Source organism: Protopterus annectens, chromosome 3.part0, assembly GCF_019279795.1.
Source record: "Protopterus annectens isolate FY-2018-M chromosome 3.part0, PAN1.0, whole genome shotgun sequence".
NCBI classification, from domain to species: Eukaryota; Metazoa; Chordata; order Ceratodontiformes; family Protopteridae; genus Protopterus; species Protopterus annectens.
The window spans coordinates 668,917,236-668,943,070 of record NC_056731.1 but is presented as its reverse complement, the minus strand read 5'-3'; the positions used below and the strand labels follow the sequence as shown (position 1 = coordinate 668,943,070).

The window sequence follows — 25,835 nt, the reverse complement described above, 5'->3', positions numbered from 1 at the left end:
TTGTGTGTGTGTGTGTGTGTGTGTGTGTGTGTGTGTGTCTGTCTGTCTGTCTGCCTCAGAAGGGAACAATGCTTTTTGAGTACGCACACTCCTTACAATTCACATATTCATCTTTGGCAAGGATGCTGATGTCACTCATCAAATGAAATGCACCTCTGGGATTGCTGTAACCCAGTAATCTTTGTAACGTGTCCTGTAACTGCGTAATGCTGTAATGTGATAAACTAGTTTGGTAGGTGTTCTAATCCCAGACTTGCCAACTGTGTGTGTGTCTGTCTGAAAAGGGACCAATGCATTTTAGAGTACACACACTCCTTACAATTCACATACTCAACTTTGGCAAGGGTGCTGATGTCACCCACCTAAAAAAACACCTCTGGGACTCCTGTATCCAGTAGTCTCTGTAGCGTGTCCTGTAACTGTGTAATGCTGTAGTGTGATAAACTAATTAGGTAGGAGTTCTATTCTAAGACATGGCAGGTGTGTGTGTGTTTGACAGTCAGAGCCTGTGTGGAGGTGGCTATGAGTGTCTAACCACAGGACATGTTGAGGAGTGGGTTTGGTCATTTTCCTATATGGTGGCCATATTATATGTCACAATGTCCACCTCACGAGGATTACAGATTTCAATCAGCCAAGAGACTGGGTTGTCAAGCCATACCCCTACATCTGGCAAAAGGCCTGGTGTACAAAGTAAGCAACCCTACTATTACTCAGAATACGGTCTGAACCCATGTGTCATACACAAACACACTTACCTAGAAAATCCCGCTATGTTGCTAGTGCCCTGCACATTGTTGACAGATAGTAGGCATGGTGTAATTGCAGTGGGCTGCAGAGGGCATGGTACCCTGTCCACCAGTACATTATGCACATAATTGCGGACAATGTGCCTTCACTATGTTCCCCACTGGACGCCTGCAACATATGTGGTGCCATCAAATGGGATCCACAAAGGACATACAATGCCTTACACACATGCCCTGTATGGACAGATGCCACTGACACCAGGGAATACCTGTATCATGCTATCAATGCAGGTGCAGGGTCAACCTGCTGTCTATTAGTAGGTCCTGCCACACCAGGCCAGGATCGGCACATCTGATGATAACAGTCTGTGTACATAATGTGCCAGGCAAACCAGGTACACTTAAACATGTCACTGTACATTAATGTGGGACATGCACATCCCAGGCAATGTCCATGTCAAGGACTATCAAACACAGACATGTTGTGCATTGCAAAGCAATGGCCACACACAGTAGTAACCAGGATGACAGGACGGTTAAAACAATACCCATCTGTGTGGGACATTGTGGACACTACACCCCTGTACCACACTGCAGACCATTGTCAGGTGGCCTGATGCCAAGGATTACTCCTCACCCAGCCTTGTACAGTCAACCACTACACACCCATGAAGCAATGCACACATGCATGTCAGTACTGCCACCTTGTGTCTGCGTGTGGTGTATGATGTTCCCACCCACAGTCACACCCAGTATAATTCCCACTGGCATACTGACTGATGTCAGACATGTTCACATGCACTAGCCCATAGAACCTCAGGATAACCCCTGTGATGCATGTAATACCTGTGCATTACTGTAGTGTGGCAAACTAAGTAGTTAGGAAGTGTATTTGTGAGCCTGCCAAAGTGTGCCAATGTGTCTGAGTCCCTTAAAGAGTGTGGTTGCGTTGACACTGACATCTGTTCATGTGGACAGACATGTGTGCTACACCTTAAGTATGCCTACTATATCTCTGTTGCAGATGTTGCTCACCAGCACACATATATGTTCTTACAGCACACCAATATGTCAGCTATGTGGCACATGGAGTAACTGTATGCACTTGTAATAGTAATGGCTGGCCAGTCAGGAGTTTGAACCCCTATACTGGTAGATGTGTGACAGAAGATGCTTAGGTTTTAGTCTCCCAGCCCTTCTCTGATGTACTATGGGTCTGTCTGTCCCTCTTACACACTCTCTGGTGGATGTGGAGATGTACAGCAGCTTGTGTTTTGTAAGTGATGGTCATGATCAGGTGATGGCCTCTGCACCTATTGCAGTCCTCCTTTAGTGGATTGCATGTGGAACAGCTGTGGTGACATTCCCATAGCCAATTGCATGGAAACACAGTACAATATCTAGGAACATCATGTTGGTGTTTGCCCATGACAATCGCTGTGAGTGGAACCTGGATCTGGTGTTTGGTAAACAGCATCACAGACATAATCTGGATATTCCTCAAACAACATACACAGTGGAAAATAGCCTAAAGACAGGAGGGTGATGTGCCAGACATGACTACAGCACGTAAGTGTAGCTATGCTTCATTCAGACTACTGCCAATTTAACAGGTTGTATGTGATAATGGCTAGACAGCATGTTTTAATAACTGACAAGACAGTGCTCTGTTTGTGAGGAAACCCCCATATGTGGGGTAATCTGTGGACTGGTCAGTGTGTGGTACCATTTGTTAGTTGTGTTACTCACAGGATACACATCTGTGAACTGCAGAAGCATAGTGTGAAGATTGCAGTCAGTACACAGTGACAGTGATGAGAGTTACTGCCATCGCATCCCTGATTGGACATACATCACATGAAACACTGGTATAACAGTTACTGTCTGAGGTTATCACAGTGACATGCCATTAATGGGCCACTGTTCATAGCTGCAGTCACAAGTCATCTATGCTTTGGACTGATGTCATGCAGTATGTATGACATCTGTTGTCTTGGGTTGATGATAATATCTATGCATGCTGTTATAAGTAATCCTGAATGCTGTTGACTATTACTAAGCCTTATCTGTGTTAAAACTGCAACACCATAGGCTGTATGGGATTGGAGGTCCCGGCGGAACCACCTGTCCCACTTCAGCTGGCCATGGCACTGGGCACCAGCATGTCTGGGGCCCAGCCTTGGATCTCCACCTCTGTTGGCTCTGCACCACCTTCTGGTGGAACCGCCACTGAGGATGGGTCTTGCCCCCCCTGGGAGCAGGTCCAGACAGAAACTTGTCAGCCATCGTACAGTCCAGGCCATGGTGCATATGGGGCTCAATGGGGGGTTTTGAGACCAGCTACACCAGCTCGAGGGCAGAGTGGCACATTTAGAGGGTGAGCCTGCCCCTCTTAAACAGCCCCCAGCACAGCCACCTTTGCGGCTGTGAAGGTGCAGTGGTGACTGCCCATGGGTGGGGATCTCCGTCCCACTGTTTCCATTTGGAGGCTCATGGGCTTGTGACTACCAAACACCCCTCCCCGTCCAAGGTGTATCCCCCCACATGTGTCATATACTGGTCCTGTATGCTGGCTTGTCTGTCTTGTCTGTCATCCTACCCAACCAATCCTCCATGAGCATACCTACTCTCCTTCCCCAACATCCCCCTCTCACCTTACGACAACGGAAACAAAAGGCCAATCTGTTCCCAGAACAACCTTTGCCCCATACATAGCTGTCCATTTCAAACACGTGTCCACTGGACACATGTAACCTTTTTAATTTGCATCACAACATACTACTGTTGTCCTCACCCCTCTCTCAGGCACATGATCCTGGTATGCACATGACTCCTAAAGGTTCCAGGTACACGTGATGCAGATGATCCCATTGTACACACGACACTACCGGTTCTTCTGTGGTTACGCCATTTAACTTTTTAATGATGATGATGTTGCACACAGCACCTTGCAAGAGTACTGTTCTCACATAATGATTGGACAGGAACTGTTTTGTTAATGTAAATAAAATGCTCAAAGTAATGTATTTGGGCAATGTACAAATGTTTGCGTGTATTAACAACACATGTCTGAGGGAGTCTTGATATTACTTAGGACAACACCACTACACAATACAGGCATTGCTGGTGTTTCCCTTTTCATTCTTTTTTAATGCTTTTTTGGCACATGGATTGTTCTTGATATATATATATATATATATATATATATATATATATATATATATATATATATATATATATATATATATATATATATCTGGACATAAACACACACACATACATCTACATAATGAAATACATTTCCTATACTGTTGAATGACTGTGCTGGATGCTATGTTTGTGATAACATCCGATGTCTGTATATCTGCCATGGCTTAGTGGTAAATCACATTGGCTGTGTTGTGTAGGGTCCTGGTTTCGAGCCTTGCAGAGGCTGTTTATTTTGTTGCTGGGCAGAACAAGGGCCATTGAATACGGAGTGATTAAGGTACTTTTAAGCAGTTGTGAGTGGGTGTGCGCGACGGTAAGCAGTGGTTACTTTTGGTCACAGTTTCTTATACTCAGTTACCTTCTTGATTGCTTAACCTGTGTAGGCAGTGCTTACCCCTGTGAAAACAGGCTGAAACCCACTCACTGCTGCTTAAAAGTGCTTACTCCCGTTTAACCCCATGCTAATTTCTTTAAAAGAAATGAAAAAAGGGGTGATAGGAAAGTGGTGAAAAAGGGGCACAAAGAGGGAAAGACAGTAGGCACGGTAGCTAGGGATGTGCAGGAAGGGTGTAGGGAAGGTCCCTAGCTGTCCATTTCTTCTACAGCAATGGTTGTGCATATGCAATAAATTTGGTGGTACATTTGGACACTCACAACCCTGTGAGAGGGGTTAGAACAACAATAGTATGTTGTGATGCCAATTAGAAAGGTTTACATGTGTCCAGTGGACACGTGTGTGAAATGGACAGCTATGTATGGGGCGTGCTTTTTTTGCGGGAACAGATTGCCCTTTTTTTCTTTTATGTTTACGTGAGAGTGGGATGTTGGGGAAGGAAAGTAGGTATGATCAGAGAGGATAGGTTGGGTAGCATGACAGACAAGACAAACAAAATGCATACAGGGGTGGTATATGACACATGTGGGGGGAACACCTTGGACGGGGAGGGGTGTTTGGAAGTCGCAAGCCCATGAGCCCACAAATGGCTGCAGTGGGACTAAGGTCCCCACCCATGGGCAGTCACCACTGCACCTTCACAGCTCACAAGGTGGCTGTGCTGGGGCTGTCTAGGAGGGGCAGGCTCACCCTCTAGTTGTGCCACTCAGCCCTCAAGCTGGCATAGGCAGTCTCGAATCTCCCTGTCAAGGTCCCTACACACCACGGCCCAAACCGTACCATGGGTGACAGGTTCCTGTCCGCTCCTGCTCCCAGGGGGGGGCCGAGCCCCATCCCCTGTGGCAGTTCCACCAAACAGTGGTGCAGGGCCAACAGATGAAGAGGTCCCAGGCTGGGCCCCAGATGTGCTGCTGCTCAGTGCCATGGCCAGCTGAGGTGGGACAGGTGGGTCCGCTGGGACCAGCCTTCCTATACGAGCTATGTTGTAGTATATTTAAGGCAGATACGTGTTAGTAATAGTCAACAGCATTCATGATTAGATATAACAGCATGTATAGGTATTCCCATTACTCAGGGCACCAGATAGAAAATAGTTGCAGAGCAGGCAGAACACATGCATATGTGGGTAAACAGTGGCCATTACAACAACATGCAGATTTCATTGATGGCAACAGGACACCGATATGGGAGTATTTTAACATGGCACATGCACAGAAACAGATGTGAATATTTATAAACCAATAGGACATATGTCCCAACAAAGGTTAGAAGTGCAGACATACCAAATGAGTTGTGTAAATCAGTTATTTTTGCACATTTGGTAGGGGTGAGAGAGAGTTCAATTAACAACTAATAAAGCCTTGTAGTTTTCACAACATTCATAGTCACTGCAGAGTTCTGTCCCTTACATGTATTATTACACTACCAAATGGCATTATATTGTACAATGGTATGTTTGTAGATTAGTATGTATGGGACCTGTGTCCTACATACAGGCTTGACAAGATGCAGGTATTAATGCAACATGTTTTGAGACTGCTGTCATACACTTTGGGTGAGATGCTGGGATGACAGGTATGTTTGCATGTACATTCACTGACTATGTACAAGTCTGACTATCAGTTATATGTCATTAACAGCTGCCTACAATTCTTGGATCATCACATTAATTTGTCAGGGGAACAGGGCAAAAGGCGGGTGATGTGGGCCATTTATCAGGACATACTGGGCAGATTGGAACAGTTGAGGGGTATGAATATGCATATCACTGTCTATTTGGGCATTCTAGCAGAATCTGTACTGTTGTTAAGTGTATATATGCATACAGCTTTCTCAATGAACATTCTAACAAACAGTGTGCAGTTGTGTGGAATGATTATGCATACAACTTACTGGCGCTCCTAGGATCCAAAGCCCTGATGTGTGTGACAAAAGATTATAAGATCACTGTACACTATGCTATCAGGCAATTGTTGTGAGGCTTTGCAATGTATTTAGTCTAATATGACTGACCTGTTTGCACTTCCAACATTGTTATACAGCACTTCATACACATTTTATCTGCATACCACAGTGTGGGTAACACTGCTTACTACAACAGTACTATTTAATAACCGCAACAGTACAACAACATATGACTGCAGAGTAAACAGAAGCAATAAAGGGGTTACACCTTTATTCGCAGCATATTACACAATTCTGTATACTGGTACAACACTTTCTGAGGCTCTTACATTTATTTGGTATGACAGTACATGCAGGCTGTTTACTAACCTGCCTCATGACACATCCTTTGCAGCCTAGCATCATAGGCTTGCTGATTCACAGCATGCTCATCTGCAGCTGTCAGAGAAGTACTGTGATATTTAGCCATACCTATCCATACTATACATAAGCTAGGCAATTATTAACTATGTAGTGGAAAGAGTACTTACTTAATTCTGGGGCATTCTGCATCTGCATTGCTTCCTGGATCCACTATTCCAGGACATCCCCCCCTCCGCCGTTTCAGGTCTGCATGGTGGTGCCTGACCTGCTCACCAGTCCGTGGGATACCTGTGACACTAGTGAGATCATGGTCGAGACTGTCCCAGGCCTCCATTTTGTACTGCGAGCCCTGATACTGGCCCTGCAGTAGTCTCCGGTCATGGTGCTTTACCAGGAGTCATACCATGAATTTGAACTCCTGGATGCCCCAGCGCTGCGCTCTAAAGTGAGTGCCTTCTCACACTCCAGCCATTCTGCCTGCAGGGAGATGCTACAACCAGTTATGAGCCGTATTCCCGCCTATTAAGTAGGGCTGGATTCCCGCACTTTTCCGTAATTGACCGGTTTCGAAAAGGCTAAGCTATGCATTATTCATTACAGGTTATATATGTGTCTGGTATCCGTGATTCATGTGTACATACACTGTATGGGGTCCTGGGGACTTCATAACTTTATTACAGTGACAACTCAACTCTGTGTTTACTGCATTACTCTAATTCACATAGTTATGGTCTGTGGCAGGTTATAGAACATTACACCATACATAGATTCAGTTCACATGTTTGATTTGATTTCCCTGTGGTGAGGATTAATTTGCTGATACCTCCTTTATATGTACTGCTATCATGGCATAGTGGTTAACTACTGTGACTGTGCTGTTCTGGGTCCTGAGTTCTAGCCTTGCAGAGGCTGTTTATTTTGTTGCTGGTCAGAACACGAGCTATTGGGTACAGAGTGATTAAGGCACTTTAAAGCAGTTGTGAGCAGATGTACGCAGGTTTGTGTAGAGCTAAGTAATGCTAACCTCCGGTTACAGTTTCTTACACTCAGCCTCTACATTGCTTCACCAGTGTGGTACTCGCATACCGACGGCCAAACAGGCTTACACCCGCTTGTTCCTACACTTGCAAATGCACTGCATTTGGTGTTTGCATCTGACACTCACACCCCTGGGTGAGGATGAGGACTACAATAATACCTTGTGATGCCTATTACATCGGCTTACATGCCTACAGTAGGGTGTTGCAACCATGTGTTCATAGGTGTTGTATAGTGGGTTATGCAACGACACATATGGTCATACTGTACTTAGCCATATCAACTGGACTGTGCTGCGGTGGGACCCATATTGGGAATGGCTGCCAATTAGGCGTAAGCATGCCGGTCGACTGTACAGAATCTGTGGCCTGTCCAGAGTTTGCTTCATACTATTGGTGTATTCCTCTTACAATCTGCACCTGTCTGGCAAATACCTGGGAACTGACACCATTAAATACAGACAAGAAATTGGGTTTAGGACTCCACATCCTTCAGCCGAGTCATGCTAATGCATACCTATTATTCTATCAGCTTTCTAAAGTTGTAAGTGGAATATGTGCTTTCTGTCCCTATTTGTTCCCCCAAAGGTTTATGTTCTGTCCAGTGGTTTTGCTCTTAGGGGTTGAGAGGTATGGGCATAAGCTCTGCCCATTTCGAAATATTACTTACATCCCCAGGGCGGTCCTAATACAACTGTGCCAGCCAACACCTGCACACCTAGACCCATAATTGCATACTCATAGTTCCCCCACCTGCCCCTCCTCTACAGCACCCATCCTTACTCTGGGTGCAGGTTGGGTATGAACACACCACTACACGCTGCCCACTCTCCACTTCACAGGACCCATGTCGTACGTTGTGTCGACCCATGGGTCATCAGGCCTGCACAACCTACTGGTCCATGTACATATACAGCCTGGTTTGATGAATAATTACAGGGACTGACTCCAATGATCATTAATTTTTGGGGTGTCCCACAAGGGACATTGATGTCTTTGTTTCAAGATTAGACCTGGCAAGTCTCTTCCACTGGTAGTATCCTGCCTGTGGTCTGGGAAGCAGTGGTGTGCTTACTTGTATCGTGTGTTTGCATGTTTCACCTGTCTAGGTGGGGGTGGTTGATGCTACATGTTACACGTTTGTTGATTGGACCCCTCAACCTATTTGCATGGCCTGTGAACATATGTAATTCGTAACTGCTGTATCATATCCTAGCTATTCACATGTGTATATTTACACACACATACACACACACACACACACACACACATATATATATATATATATATATATATATATATATATATATATATATATATATATATACATATATTACTATATACAGATATATCTGTATATGAATGCATACATGTATATATTTATATATTGCTGTCTATGTATATCTAACAACATATGGGTGTATGGGTGTCTGCATATGTATATATCTATATGTGGGTATGTATAGGTATTCTGTCTCTGTATGTATACATTTGCACTACAGAGAGGGAGAGGTATATCTCCATGTAGCCATGGGTAGATATACACACACGTTCCTCTTCATATATACATCTATATCTGGTTATTCTGTTCTTTGCCATGAAGATTAGACTTTGCTGCAGTGGGACTCATAGCTGGTGTAGCTGCTCATTGGGCAAAGCCTCTGCCCAATGAACACTTTTGCTCACATCCTGAGGCTGCCCATATAGACCCACATCAGCCAACTCCTGCACACCTAGATCCATAACTAGCTACCCATAGTTCCCCCACCTGCACCTCCTCTACAGCACCCATCCTTACTCTGGGTGCAGGTCGGGTCTGAACACACCACTACACGCTGCCCACTCTCCACTTCACAGGACCTATGTCGTACGTTGTCTTGACCCATGGGTCATCAGGCTTTCCCACCCTTGTATTCCGGGTATGTACACACCCCATCCAGAATGGTCATCGTATCACCTTCCTTTGGTTATATGTCAATTTTTGGCGCGTCCTGTAAGGGATGCTCCTGTCTGTGTTCCAAGATTAGATTTCACAGGTGCACTCTGTACCCCCACCCGGTTGTATCCTTCCTGTTTTCTGGGGAGATGTGGACTATTTACATTGTTCGTGGGTTTGTATGTATGTTTCCTCTGTTCGACTGGGGGGGGAGGTCATGCTACATGTTACATGCTTCTTGCTTGGACCCCTCACTTCCATTGGCATAGCCTGTGAACATATGTCATTCTTGTGTGCTGTTTCCTATCGTAGCTGTATATCTGTGTATATCTACGCACACACACACACACACACACACATATATATATATATATATATATATATATATATATATGTCTGTAACCTCGGGTTACAGTTTCTTACACTCAGTTAGCTTCTACTTTGCGTAATCTGTGTAGGCAATGCATACCCCCACGCAGACACACTTAAACACACTTACTGGTGCTTATATATGCTTACTACTGCTTATTTATGCTTAAACCTGCTTACTAGTGCCTTATTCATTATGACACTGACACTTCAGTCCAGTTCACTTTTAATTGTCATTATGCAGGTTATACAGCAGACAGATGTCAAAATACGTTCATATACAGATTACCAGTGGCAAATGGTATGTGCTGCAGTGGGATTCGGAATGGGAATGTCTGTTCATTAGGTGGATCCTCTAACCACTACACTATTGCTGTGCTGCTTCATTTGCATATATACCCATATACACATGGATCCTAGTTCCCCAAACACCCACCCCAACACTTCACTGACACAGCAGTCATCCATTCTCTGGTTGGATGCATGGTGTATCCACACCACTACACATTGGCCACTTCCTACTCCTGTAGACCCATCCCATGAGTTGATTCACTCCACGTATCCTCAGACATCCCAAACTTTTAGTCCACAAACATTGGTGAAATGAGTGACCCATAGGACATTATTCACAATTTTTGGATTGTCCCACCTGGGACACACATGTCTTTATTTCAGGATTAGTCTCTATACTTCATTACATCATTACTCCTGTTAACAAGTCAGTACAATAAATTAATAACTATGACTATGTGGCAATGCACATGTTACACATGAGAGCTAATAATGTATGAGTTTGGCAAAATTATATTACAAATAGGACCGATTTAGTGATTGGTGTTGCCGTAGCAGGTAGATCACAGGAATGATTCTATGACTGAGAATGTCCTCACATTTTATTTTTGAGAACAGCACTGACTTCGGACAAAGTACACACTTCTGCATTTTTGCAGATTTGTCCCTTCCCTCTTATGCACAACCTATTATTCTATCTATTGTCGAGGTTTGTAGGGGCACTTTCATGTTATTTATGTCTGCAAAAGGATTGAATGTGTTACAGGGAATGTACTTCTACATACAGATTTATGCATGTGTGTATGCATATATACTTATAACGAACTCGCTGACCTTCATGAGGCGGTCCAATTAGAACCAGGCCATCCAACCCTGACACGCCTGGATCCATAATTTCATACCCATGGTTCCTCCACCCCACCCAAGTTCGACATACACACACACCATCCATTCTCCGGTTGCTATCACAGCCATGACACACCTTCACACATTGCCCTCTCCCCAGTGTTAGGGACCCTACACGTATGTTGTCCCAACCCATGTATCATCAGGATCTCCCACCATTTAGTCCTTGAACATACCTGCCCTTGCTTGTGTAATGGTTGGATGTCCAACCATCCTAGAAATATTTGGGTAGTCCCACCAGGGACTACCCTGTGACTGTTTGTAAAGTAGACTTAGCAGATCAACAATGTTACTCCTACTGGTAGTATCCTGCCTGTGGTGTGAGTAGCAGTGCTTTGCTCACCCCTGCCCAGCTTGATATGACATAAGCTGACAGCACTAAATAATACTGGAGTTGCGGTTGATTCCCTTCTCATTCTTTTTGTATGCTTTATTGTCACAACGTTCATTCTTCATAGATATGTACATATATATATATATATATATATATATATATATATATATATATATATATATATATATATACACACATTATATATCTGTACATACACATGCACATACATCTACATAATTATATACATTTCCTATGCTGGGCACTGCTTACACCAGTGCAAATGCACTTAGACTTGCATACTGGTACTTATATATGTTTACTACTGCTTATTTGTGCTTACACCTGCTTACTAGTGCCTTATTCATTATGACACTACCATTTTGATTGAATGACATTAGTTAAACATTTCATGCATTACTCCAATTCACATTTACATGTTATTATGTAGGTTATACAGCAAAACGATGTATAAATATGTTTATATACACATTCCACATGGAAAATGATAGGTGCTATAGTGGGAGTAGAACCGCGAATGCTTGTTTGTTAGGTGGATGCTCTAACCACTGCACTATTGACGTTAAAGTTGATTCCGCATGTGTTTTTCTATTTGGATGATTTTGATATGTAAGCTATGCTAAGCAGGGGGCAGTGATGCACAAACACGCTGCGCTTACACTTTCGATAATGAAGAATACAAATGTAAAATTGGGACACGGGGACTCTAATTGTGATAGTTCTAGGGACAGGGCTCAACATTCCACTACGTTTTTGAGTGTTTACTACTTTGATTTTATTTCAGTGTTCGTGGACACTCTTGTATGCTTAGCATACATTTCAGTATCCACGGACACTGACTTAATTGCTTACTATTAGAGGCGGGCTCTAATAGTAAGCATAGTAGGTTGTGCAACTGTGGGTGCATGTTTAAGCCTCCGTAGAACACTTAAACATGCCCCCTGCACTCGCACACCTTTCCTGTGCATGTCGAGGGTGTGGCAGTGCACCCTCATAAATATTCATCTGGTGCTGCTGCACCATCTGACAGGAGGACGCTCGGCGCAAGGCTAAAACCGGTCTTGTGCTGAGCTTCATGAATCCCGGGGATAGTTTTTTTAGCCATCTACTGCAGAGGACCTTAAAACATATGATGACAAAGATAAGCAGATTTGAGGGATCTTTCATATTTTTCATGCCTCCCTCTTCAATTTTTCCAACAGATTTAATGCTCCACTTACAATCTTCTTTAAAACACAAAATAAGCAGACCCAGCAAGCTGCTGGTTAGCAAACATTTAAAAAGCACTGATAGGGAAGTACCAAAAAGAAAGTAGGAACACCCACAGAAGAAATAGGTTCATAGGTTCATAGGTTCATACTAGGCTATCTGCCCGAGGGCATTTATAAGCCTAGCCCATAGTTTTGTGGCTTACGCCTCCCCTTTAGGTTGGAGAAACTATGCCCATTATTTAGCTGTGCCTCTGTCTAGCAGTGACACTGAGGTAACCCCTGGGGTGTATCTGCGATCTCCCATCCATTGGTCAAGATTTCTCTTAAACAAGGCCAGCGAGGTGCTTTGCCTCACATAAACCGGGATTTTGTTCCACAGCATAGGGAGTCTTTGGGTGATGAATCTATCCCTCCAGCACGTCCTATTAATAACCGTGTCTAGGTTTAAGTCTCCGCCTTGTGGCTCTGAGGGATCTAGATTTTTGAGATGAAGCATGTTCATCAGGTCTGGGTTTGACATTGCCTTGTATGTCAGGCATAGGTCCCCTCTGAGCAAGCGACGCAACTGAATATAACTGGAGTTCTTTCAGTCGGGCAGCATAAGACAGATTTTTGAGACCCTTTATCCTTTTGGTGAGGAACTTTTGTGGCCTCTCCAGCTGCTGCAAGTGTCGGGTCAGGTACATTCCGAATGGGGCATTGTACTCAATCATTGGTCTGATGAGTGATGAGTATAGGGGACTATGACTTCCTTGATCTGGATGTGAATCCCTTCATGATAAGGTGGGCAATGTAGAAGGTCTTCCTAACTACTTTAGCAATATGACTGTCGAATGAAAGGCTACTGTCAACCTGGGTTCCTAGGTCCCTAATAACTTCTTCTGTGTTCAGGGAATTGCCACCTATTTGGTAGCTAGGGGTGACCTTATTTTTCCCGAAGGGTATGACTATGCATTTCTTGGCATTTAACTTAAGGCCATGACTCTGGCACCAGTTATCCGTTTCTGTGAGACCCTTCTGGAGGATATCTGTGTCGGATGTGTTTTCAACTCGGCACCAGTTTGCAGTCATCTGCAAACTTTGTCAGCCATAACCCTCCTGTGTTTGCTTGTACTTCAGAAAAGTAGATGCCAAACAAGAGTGGGCCCAGGACTGAGCCCTGTGGGACACCACTTGTGACAGGCTTTGAGTCTGACATGGCACCAGCAACCCTGACCCTGTGTGTTCTGTCGCTCAGCCAGTTTGCAACCCATCTTGTAATGTATGGGTTTACATTTAAGTTGATGAGTTTTTCAATGATACCCGAGTGGGTATTGTATCAAAGCCTTCGCCAGGTCTAGGTAGGCTGTATGGACTGCCTTTCCTCATCAATGGCCTTGGTGACTGTTTCAAAAGTCGACCAAGTTTAGAAGGCATGATCTGCCTTTGACAAAGCCAAACTGGGTTGAATCCAAAGTCTGCAAATTCCCTATGTCTTTATTTATGAGATCCATTATGATCCTCTCCATGGCTTTGCAGATAAGGCTTGTCAAGCTAATGGGCGGTAATTTCCAGGGTCGGTGGAAGCGCCGCCTTTGTGGAGTGGGACCACAGTCGCTGCGCCATTCCTGGGTGCGTATCCGGAGGCGAGACTAAGATTAAACAGCTGTCCTAACTGCGGATTTAATTCCTCGTTGAGCTCATGGAGCACACAGCCGGGACACCATCAGGTCCCATGGATGCTGTGTTCTTTGCCTTGGTGAGAGCAGTTCTCACCTGGGCTAGAGATGTTTGGGGGCTACAATCATTTGGTATAGATATCTCTCCTTTAGGGGAGGGGAGAAGTTTGCACTGAACCTGTCAGCCAGTATGTTGGCAATGTCTGTAGGATCAGTAATCTTCACATCATTATGAACTAATTCTGAGCATATCTGGGAGTTTCCTCCTAGGTTTCTGACATAGCTAAAGAATGCCTTATGGTTGTCTTTAGAGTCCTTAGCTATTTTTCTCTCAAAATTAGCTTTGGATGATTTTATGAGAGCTCTCAGCTTTTTACTTATAGTGATCAGCGGTGTCTTACCTTTTAAGGATTTTGCTCTATCTTGTAGTAGCTTTCTCCTTTTGTTGTAGAGTTTGTTTATGGCTGTATAAGTCAAAATTACTATTTGCAAGACGTCCTTCCCTCGTTCCACCCTGGCGATCCCTCGATTCTTTCCAAAAGTCTGAATCTCCATGTCTTTCTTTGGCAAATAGATAGTTCAGACAGATAGATTCTGAGACCACTTCATCAAGGTTACACATAACAGTAGGAGTCTCTCCTTCCTTTCCAAGAGATGCCCCCCAACCAGGCTAACCTCCTTTTTTCTCTCCTGTCATTCAGCATATACTCTCTCAGGAATTGATAGAAGTGGTCCGTCCTCCTCAAATAAGAGACAGGTTTTATTCAAGGATGACTGTTGTGCCAAAGAAAGAAAGAATATTCTTGGTGACAAGTTGTGGATCTTTTTTTTATGCACCTGTTTACGACTGTGCCCAAATTCAAAATATTATCAGTTCACAACTTGTTACCCCTTATTCCCATTTAAGTTTTCTGATAACCTTATATTTAAAAGATGCTTATTATCACATTCTAGATATAGATTTCAGGCTTTTCTTAAGGTTTTATGATCACATTATCAGTTTTCTGCATTACTCTTTGGTATATCCACTGCTTCACAAGTATTCAAAAAGTGCAGACTGCAAGGTATTCATATTTCTATATATTTAGATGACTTGCTTATCTTTAAAGTCTTTTTGAAAGCATCAGGAATATCTCACTTGGGTAAAGGATTTCCTGTACAGACTGACATTCCAAGAGAATATATAAAAGTCTTGTATGACTCTTTCTTACAGGAAGGTTTTCCTGTGGTGTCTCTTAGACACCTCTGATCAAACAGCTTTTCTTCCACAGGAAAAGTAGACCTGTATTTTGATCTATTCCTGAGTTTTTATCAACAAGGAAATTCCACAGGATTCTGGGTGTCATGGCAACTAGGATTCACATGATATGTCTTTCAAAACTTCATAAAAAAAGAAATCATGTGGTACCTGAAATCTGTGTGGTACAAACTCAGCATCTCCTGTCATTTCAGTTTTAGGGTATGTGAAAAAAAGAGACTTTTTTGGTGAAGATACCAAATTTCTCAGAATCCAGGTCACACATTCTCCCTTCCAGCTCCAGTACAAGGTGTAACAACAGATGCTACAGACTTTGCCAATGGGGATTAAAGTGCAGGCTCTTAGAAGAGAATAAAACAAACCAAAACAAATAAACATAAAAGAGATGTTGCCCCTTATAAATGCTCTCATCGATCTACTATGGTCGCCAGGGCCTCTACAAGTGATTACAGATTACATCACAGTGATGTGGTACAGATGTAGTACATAAACAAGAAAGAGGTAACCGGAGCTTAACATCTGTGCAGACTAAACATGGTAACATGAGATATAGCTTTTCAGCACACTCACTCTCTATAGGTACCTTACATGCAATCAGATAAACCAAGCAAGACCAGGCCAGACCATCACAAATTGAAACTGAATTATGGGGTCTTCCAAGAATTCATCCAAATTCTGCTCCAGGACTCCATGCAAGAATGCATGAAGGCCTGGAAGACAGATGTTGTTTCTCTACTTTGGACAGGAATGTTCCTTTGTGATTTTCCACCCTTTATACTAAAATCCAGGGTCATTCTAAAGATTCAGAAGGACTCCCCAATAATTATTGAAGTGACTCCTTTCTGACCCAGGCAACAGAGGTTCTACCTTCTTTTGGAAATGGCCAGGGGCAATTTCCACAAGCTTCTTCACTGACTGAAACTTTTCATACAAGATCAGAGGTGCTTGATGCATTCCATCTCCAAACAACTATTATTTATTTATTTATTTATTTATTTACATGTGTTGACCAGGAGTGTCCATTTTCAGCGGAGGCCTGGGGAGAAAAGCTCCACAGTTAAAATAAACAGACAGTAGTTACATTGAATTATATAGTGATTAACAATATAACATAGCAATTACTTACAACATATTTACAGATGAAGAACATAGTACATCAGTAGACAACTGGAATCTTTATCTGTGAAGTACATAACAGACATTAACAAATGTTACAATAAGAAGTTCCTGCTGTATAATAAGTACTGGGCTTATGAGCATATGAGCTTGCTATAATCAAGGTAGTTAGTGGAGTGGAAAGAAAGGTAGTGGTTGGATGGAGTGGATGATATTAGAGTGGGAGTTGCAAGGGCATAGCCAACCTGTTTTTAGGTGCGCTTTTAGTAAAGTTTTGAAGTGGGTGCATGATGGTACGGAGGTAATTGTCGGTGGGAGGGAGTTCCATAATTTGGCTATGGTGCAAGAGAATAGTGCTTCACCAGCAGTTATTGGCTTTAGTGATCTGCAAGTGATTTTTGTTGCTGGATCTTAGTGGTCTGGTGGTGCGATAGGGTTGGAGTAGATTCTGGAGGGATGGGACATTTAGTGAATGGTTTACTAGTTTGTGGGTGAGTTGATACCATTGAAGGAGGTGAGGGAGTTCAAGCCAGCCCAGTTCAGCAAGTGAGAGACAGTGGTGACTACGGTAGGATGCCCCTGTGGCGAATTTGGCGATTTTGTTGTAGCAGGTCTCTAGCTTGTTTAGATCGCATTGCCTTGGGTTGGTATATATTGGAGAGGCATAAAGTAGGGTGGAGATAAAGTGGGAATTTGCTATTGAAATCTTTGCTGCTTTGGTGAGAAGTTGCTTATTTCTGTATAATGCTCCTAGTTTTTTGTGGACTTTTTTATGATCATGGATATGTGAATGTCAAATTTTAGTTTATTGTTTATTTCCACTCCTAGCAATTTGGTGTGTTCAGTTGGGTATATAGTGGTGTTGTCTTTTGCTGTGATGTCAAAGTGAGAGTTGTTTTGAGTATGTTTGGTGGGTTGGAAGATGAGTAGTTTAGTTTTGTTTGGGTTGAGTATTAATTGGGCATCGGATAACCATGTTTCAACAGAGGAAAAGGCTTCCTGTGTGACTTTTTGCAGTTTGGGTAAGGACTGGGCTGAGCAGATGATGGTTGAGTCATCTGCGTATTGTATGAGTGTGCCATGTTTGGCGGCAGAGGCTAGATTATTGGTGAAAACAGAGTAGAGTAGAGGTCCAAGGTTTGATCCTTGGGGAACCCCTATGGAGACAGGTAGTTGGGGAGATATGTCATTCTGCCATACAACGGATTGTTGGCGGTCAGACAGGTAACTCTGAAACCAGTTGGTGACTGATTGAGAGAAGGATAGGTTATTGAGGACAGAGATAAGTTGTTTGTGTGGGACCATGTCAAATGCTTTAGATAGATCTAGGAAAGTAGCAGAGGAGAGATAGCCATTGTTTTTATGCTGAAGGATAGTGTTAGTAAAGGAGAGTAAGGCAGTGGTGGTGCTATGGTTTGGTCAGAAACCATGCTGAGTATTGGAAAGGAGGTTGTTAGTAAGGAGGTAGTCTGAGACCTGAGAGTGTATGCATCTCTCTAGTATTTTGGAGAGTGGAGAGAGAATAGCTATGGGGTGGTAACTGGTTAGTTCTGTGGAGGGTCCACCTTTGTGGAGGGGAATTATATGTGATACTTTCCACAGTGTGGGAACGTAACTTTCTGACAGAGATCGGTTAATCAAGATGGATACTGGGTAGGCCAGAGCATCAACTGTGATTTGTAGGTATTCACTTGGCAGGTTGTCTGCTGCTAATGTGGTAGGCTTAAGTTTAGTTAAGAGTTTTTTTTATGTTGGAGGTAGGTACAGGAGAAAAAGAGAAGGCAGTGGGGAGATTACTAGTTGAAGGTGTGGGTTGGAGGGGAGGGGGCTTGTGAGCAGCAACTACAACTGGATGCCTGGATGATAGAATCTCAATGTCTTTTAGGCACCTTTTTCTGAGAAGGTGCAACAGGTATTAAAGGAGACAAGAAAACCTACTACTGGAAAATATTTTATTAGTAAATGGAAAAGGTTTTCTAGTTGGTACCAAGAAAGAAGTGGCACCCAGTTGGGGCTGGTGTTTCTTTGGACCTGCATTATTTGTATGAATTACTGTTCACTGCCCTGCCTTACCCCTGTGTCAAGGCTTATTTGTCAACTATTTCAGCATGTCTGCATACCTCTCAACTGTACAGATTTTTGCCTCATATTTTTGTTCCCTTTTTCATAAAATTGTGTTTTTCTGGCAATTTAGTGGCAAATCATTAAAGACTGAAGTTAGAAAATAATGACAGACATTTGAGGTTAAGACTTTATACCCTTCACAAAATTCTTGTTAATGCAAAACCTGTTATTCTATCAACTTTCTAAGTTTATAAGAACAATATTTAAAAAATGGTCCCCATTTTTGGACCTTTGCGCCACTTTTATTTATTGCTTTGTCCAGACTTCTTGTTCTAAGAGGTCGAGAGGTATGCTGCTCACAAATCTCTCTCTTTCAATGCAATCTCACATGAAAATGTTTTTGAAAGAAATCATGGGAAGGCCATGCCTACTGAACCTGGTGGACTTCTTTGAGAAGTTTACCAAGGCAATGAGTGAAGGGAAAATTATGCAAACCACTTACCTGGACCCATTCAGGTACAGTTGACACTCACCGAACTAGGCATAAACCTCTACGTAACTCGGTGGCCAGCTGGCTCACAGACAGGACAAAGGAAGTCAGGATTGGTGAGACCATCTCCAGTAAGAGACTGGTCACTAGCAGGGTACCTCAGGGCTCTGTGCTGGGAATGGTCCCATTTGGCATCTACTTCTTGGAGGTAAAGGTTAATGTCAAGAAACTTTGTCTGACAAGCTTCACAGATGACTGCAAACTGGACGCTATTATAGATTCCCCCATTACACCAATATCTTACAAGAGGGTTTAACACAAATGACTGGTGCCAAACTCAAGGATTAAAGCTCAATACCAGGAAATGCATCATAGTACCTTTTGGGAAAACTGCCACCCGGAATAAGACACCACTTAGATTTGACCCAGTAGTCAGGGATCTGAAAACATAATGTAGACGGTAATCTGGCCTTTGACCAACAAGTGGCAAAGGTAGTAAGAAAATTATTATGTGTTGCCAAACGTATTAGCAAGTGCATGGTATCCAGGTCAAAGGGTGTTATCGTGCCACTTTATTTGGTCCTTATTAGAACCATTATTAAGTATAATGCTCCCTTTAGCATGTACATGACCAGACAAATTCCTTACCAGGAGAACCCAGGGTATAAACACATTGTTCTATATGGATTGCCTTAAAACCTTATCTCTATACTCAGACTCCTACAGGTTTCTGAGAGGTGATCTATGCCTGTCATACAAGGCATCCTTGGATCCAGCTCTGAATGACCTTTTGCACATCCACAAAATGAACAGCATCAGAACCACTAGATACAAGAATTAAAATATTTCTTGTGACATAAGACAAATTGGAGAGACAGATACGTGTCTCAGAGGATCCCCATGCTCTGGAGCATGCTCCCCATCCATGTAAAACAGAGTCTATCTCTAACCTTATTTAATCATAACCTTGACCAACAGACAGGAAATTGGAAATTCACCCTGGGTCTGGTCTCCATATCTCTGACAGACAGATGCAGGCAGTAATGCCCAAACTAACATATTCCCTCCTAGTAAACTCCCATGATACATAAAGAAACAATTGGGTTGGGTTGCATGGCTGGGCTTATATAGGCTCTAGTGGTCGTTAGCCTAGCATATACCCATGAGCCTATGAATACTATATACCAAGCCTCCCAGACAGGTGTATTTTCATTGCAAGCTTCTCTACTATACAGTTGAATCAGTATAGCAAAAGACTGTGTGAAAAATGCTAAAGTTATAGGTGATTTATGCACTGATCTTCAAGTCAGCATATGGCTGCATCCCTGAACGGCAAAAAAATGCATTCTTCACAGTTTAAGGCTTAAGACTAGAAAGTATACACTGTAAGTGGCTATAATCTATATGATTCCTGTTAGAATTAAAGGGACAATGCATTTCTGTCTCACCTATAAATATCACAGGGTTGTTAGCCAGTGAAACAGTACAAAAGGTACTTGAGAGAACGTGTACATGCTGAGCTCTATTCGTATAACTACCACAAACAGTAGCATACCTGTTTCAAAGGTTCCAATGAAAAAGATGAAGTGAAAATGATATGAAGCTAATGCCTTTCCTATAAATTAATTACACTTTGTAAATGTAATGAAATACACAAATAAGATGCTAGCATGACGGTAAAATAATCATAAAAGGAAAAACAATTGACTGTAAATCTGGAAATATATATACTACAGAATGTGGAAGTCCAGAGTTATAACAATGTGTATAACTACAATGTGACTAGAAATATATTTCTAAAGTTTTATCATACAAAAATGACATTAAATATTAACATAATAAATATACAACCCTTTCTAGCATGTTAGAAAGTACTTTTCCATTGAAAATTTTGAATTATCTGCATAAGAGTAAGTTCCAAAAGAGGCAGTGTCACCAAAATCAATACAGAGATTCAGCAGAGCACATGTTGCACATATGGTTACCCCAGAGATACGCAAATAAGAAAAAACATATTAAGCAGGTTAGCTTAGCAGTGAGTTCAGAAATTAGTACATTTTGTGAGCCATATTGTCGCCTCACAGTTAGACGTTGTGCGTTCGATTCTCAGTTAGAGCGTTTTCTGTGTGTCGACATGCGTGAAAGGGCATTCCTTCGTTGAAGGTTGTGCGTTAGGCCGGGCAAGCCAGCAAGTAAAAATCTACTGCCAATCATTAGCAGACCGGAATTCCGCTGTGGTGACCCCTAACCGGGGAAAAGCCAAAAGACAGACTGTTTTCATCTATAAGACGTCACAATATAAGTGATCTAATACACGGACAGGGTTTGTACTCATGGTAGTCTGACTCTGAATCTGATTCTTTGCAGCTTGCTCACATATTATCTAAATTATTTCTGCAGCAGAATGTTGTATAAAAGATTAACAGAGACACGCAGGCGAAAAGGTACTTGTTTCAGAGAGATTCCTAATTTAACAATAACAAAGTCAGGCCTCCTTAGCCTCTAAAACAGCCTTTCTAGGCCTAGTAAGCATTTTTGCAGCTGGAATGGGGCTCCCGAGTGCTGTATTCCATCTCTGATGTCAGAGTCCTACATTTCTAGGAACCAAAAAATAGCAAGTATATACGAATCTTTACGAAAGTGCACCCCCACCCTAGAATGCCCTTTCCTGATACTGTTGTTTTAATTTATTTCATGCAAATTGGTTACAGTGGGAATCGAACTGGGAATGGCTGCTCTCGACATCCTTCTTATTTGACTACTATCTACTCTGTACCCACCTTTAATCTTATCTACTCCCCTTAGTAAGTTACCGTTCTGTTAGAAGCTTCTGGAGTATAGAATTAAATCTGTATAGCATAGAACTGTGGGCAAATTCTAAAGTCAGGTGAAGTTTACTTGCTTGATTTTTGAAGTCCTCTAAATATGACAGACAAAAACATGCCAAGGGAAACTAAATGCGGAATCTTTGTCAAATCACAACCAGCAAAGGCAGAGAGATAGGGAATATATGTTTCAAAGCTTCCAGGGCCCCTCTTCTTACATAATTTTATTGAACCTATTAGTCATTTAATTTCACAGTGAATAATCAGATTTTCACTTGTCTTACAGTATGCTTATGACAGATTCATATATGTAACTCTACTTATGTATGCTTATTTAGTCACTGCTAACCTCTCTTATTTTCTCAGGTCTTCTGTTAGATCTCTTTTACTACAAATTAAGATGCAATTATTCTGTTTGTTTTCTACTACTGTGTTGCACTCTGTTTTGTACTCAGTATGTGCTGTCATCGGAGAGCTTAATCATTATTCAAATAATTCATGATGTTTCTGAAAAGGATTCTTTGAATCAGTTTCCCATCCCCGTGTTCACAAACAATAACTAAAAATAAATACAATTCTAGAGTCAAACAAAAACGCAGAGATGTCCAGACTTGGATGCAGTTTATGAATTTCTTAAGGATCAAGGCCTTACGTGTTACTGAACTAACAAATAATCCCTTCTTTAAACATTATCAAATATTGCTTATATTTCATAAATACTGTTGCCTGCAAACGCAATGTTTATGAAAAGGACATCATTTTTCATGAACTACAGAAACTATGCCAGAAAAAGAAGCATCAATAAATTGCTAAGCAGTCCTTATTGCAATAGATTACACAGCCATACTTAACAATCTGATGAGAAAAGGATGGCTCATTTCAGTCTAACCTTCATCAGAAAGATAGCCCTCTTTGTAGAACTCAGAAACAAATGTCGTATAGGAATCCTGGTGCAGATCATCCAGGGCACGGTCTGCCTGCTTCCCCTGATTATTCCTGTGAACACTGTCCTCAGCTGGACTTGCACTAACAGTCTGAGTGTACAAGAAAGTAAGGTAAAACAGCAACTGTCGTATCAACGGCATAGCAAGGAGAGGAAGAACAGCAATGAAATCAGTCCAAAGCGGAAATAATCACTAACAATTACTCCTCAGCATGAAATCCAGCCACTAACACAGCTGAATGTACTGGTCTCAAAAAGTGACATGGCATGAAAGAATTAAAAATATACCACTGTTTTTGCAAAGAAAGACAGAAATACAGGGAAAGCTCATACAAGAAGCAGGGGAGTCTAAAATAATTCAAAGCAGCATCTCAGCATTGCTCTTTTTACTTACATAACTCTAATTAAATATTTATGCACCATCAACACAATTAGAATAAGAATATAGGGCACTTTATACTGGTAATATAAGCTGTACCAAGCCTTCTAATGAATTTTCAGACTTAAGTACCATTTGGTATGACCTTCAAGCTGATTTCTTTCACATTTTGCTGGCAGTTTCCATAGAAACTGTATGAGGAAGCTACAGGAAGGCTTATCATGTGACTTGTACTACAGACATGTCTGTGTAATTCTGGCCATTTTTAAATAGCACAGATATGGAGCTTTAGTCTTGCTGTTTTATTAGTTATGATCTGATTATGCCTCGGTTCTACATAAAATATAAAGAAATAATGCAAAGCAGCACTTTCTCCAAGGCATGTATTTTGTATTGGATTAGAGATGAACTTGTGTGTAACAGATAAACCCCCCTGAAGAAGAAAACAAAGCAAAGCAAATCTATTTTTATTAATCTTATCTCTCCACCCATCAAAAACATACAGCTATTAAGTCTTGAAATATTTTTTCTGGGATTATTTTCACAGATCACCTTGAAAACACGTCCACAATTTTAAAAGAAGAAGAATTCTTCCACTTATATAGGGATCTCTAGAATTGCTAGCACAGGACCCAGACTTCTGCCAGCAAAGCTGGACAGCCTTTGGAAATGCTATTAAGATCACAAAACTTTATGCACAGAGTGAAAGGATGGAGCAGTTAATGCACAGTCTTTATGCACTTAAGGGTCTTACTAAAGCACAGAAAATGATTAAAGAGTGGCAAGTTTGATACAGTTCTATTACCGTACATGACAAGTGAGGACACCTTTCCTAATAAATTGAGTGCAGAAAATATGCATAACAAAATATGAATGGCAACATTCAGCCATTTCTAAATATGACCATGTCTGTTTGAAAATGTTGCTATCTTTAGTGAATGTGTGATTGAGTATTTGCATACATGTGCATGCACTTTCTAGTACTGGCCAGTGTAACAACTCAGCAGCACGTAAAGAATGTGTGCATAGCTCCTTGGGTTCTATTAATTATTTGGAAATAGTGGTGTTGTGGCAAAACCACAACAGACAGGGTCCATCCCCAAAGCACTGTGCTACAATTGATTAGTGAAAAGTGTTCATGGTGCAGCTGTTGAGAGAGAAATATTACACTGAATAAAATGTTAAATTTTACATTATTTGACTAATATTGCAGTGAAGCTTTAATAGCATAAAAGCAACTAGACATAACAGGGAAGTGATAATTACTATTTTAAATCACAAAACTATTAATGTGATACGATTTCTGTGAATAAAGCAATTTCTGGAATGCAACACAGTGTGACTTATTTGTAACCATCAAAGCAGACTTTCTAATGGCAATATGAAATGTTTTTATATGTAAATTGCCAAATTAATGGTTGAGCACAGAAATGAACTGACATAGGTGAGTGTTGGTGTGAAAGTAATAAACATAAAGCATTTTTTGTATGAAAACTATTTACAGTGAATTAGGAGCATCAGGAAGGCTTAAACACTCAAACTGTTTCAAGTGTCTACAACATTACAGAATGACAGAACAGACTTGGTATGTGTGCAGTTCTGATGATATTCTTGAGAATACTTGTATCAAAAGAGTAGAATTTTACAGTTAATGACACTGCAAGAAATTGGGTGGCCACAGTGGTGCAGCGGTTAGTGTTGCTGCCTCACAGCAAGAGGTTCTCCGGTTCGGTTCTTGGCTGGGGTGCCTTCTGTGCAGAGTCTGCATGTCCTCCCTGTGGTAGCGTAGGTTTTCTCCGGGTGCTCTGGTTTCCTCCCAAAGACATGCAGTAGGTGAATTGGGCACTCTAAATTGGCCCTAGGTGTGAGTGTGTGCGTGTGTGTGCCTTCTGTGGAAGGTTGGGCACTGGGCTGGCAACTTGACACTGTAAAACTCCACTGCCAATCATGAGCGGACAGATGATCCGCTGTGGCGACCCCTAACTGGGAAAAAGCCAGTAGAAGACACTGCAAGAAATTGTAGGGTTTCATTACTTAAAGATCATGTTTAAGGTGATGAAACAAAATTTTATTTTCACATAAAAACTCTTATGTAAAAATAAAAGCTTGTTTCAATCTACTTTTTTAGAAAATTAACATTTTAAAAAAGCTTCTGAATACTTTAATTTTGTTTCTAAACTGCTAATTTAACGGGTTAACAATGAAATAATTGTTTCACAAGCATTTAAATCACTCCAACTGTAATTAGACCTGGGCCTCAAAGTGCCACCTGCCAGCATATTAATATCAATGCCATAAATACAGCACGGGTAACTTATATTTTCACATTCTGAAGCTTTTTTAAACATTAATTTTCTGAACAAGTGGCTCAAAACAATA

General features: G+C 41.8%; 1 protein-coding gene across 1 annotated transcript in view; it reads right to left on the bottom strand.

The window, feature by feature from the left end:
• FRRS1L (ferric chelate reductase 1 like) overlaps positions 1-23,550 on the bottom strand; it is a 323,816-nt gene extending 300,266 nt beyond the window's left edge. Inside the window, exon 1 of the mRNA XM_044065076.1 lies at positions 23,024-23,550. Within this exon, the coding sequence (XP_043921011.1) occupies positions 23,024-23,219 (196 nt within the window). The 5' untranslated portion in view covers positions 23,220-23,550. The remainder of the gene's footprint in view (positions 1-23,023) is intronic.
• Between the last annotated feature and the right edge of the window lie 2,285 nt (positions 23,551-25,835).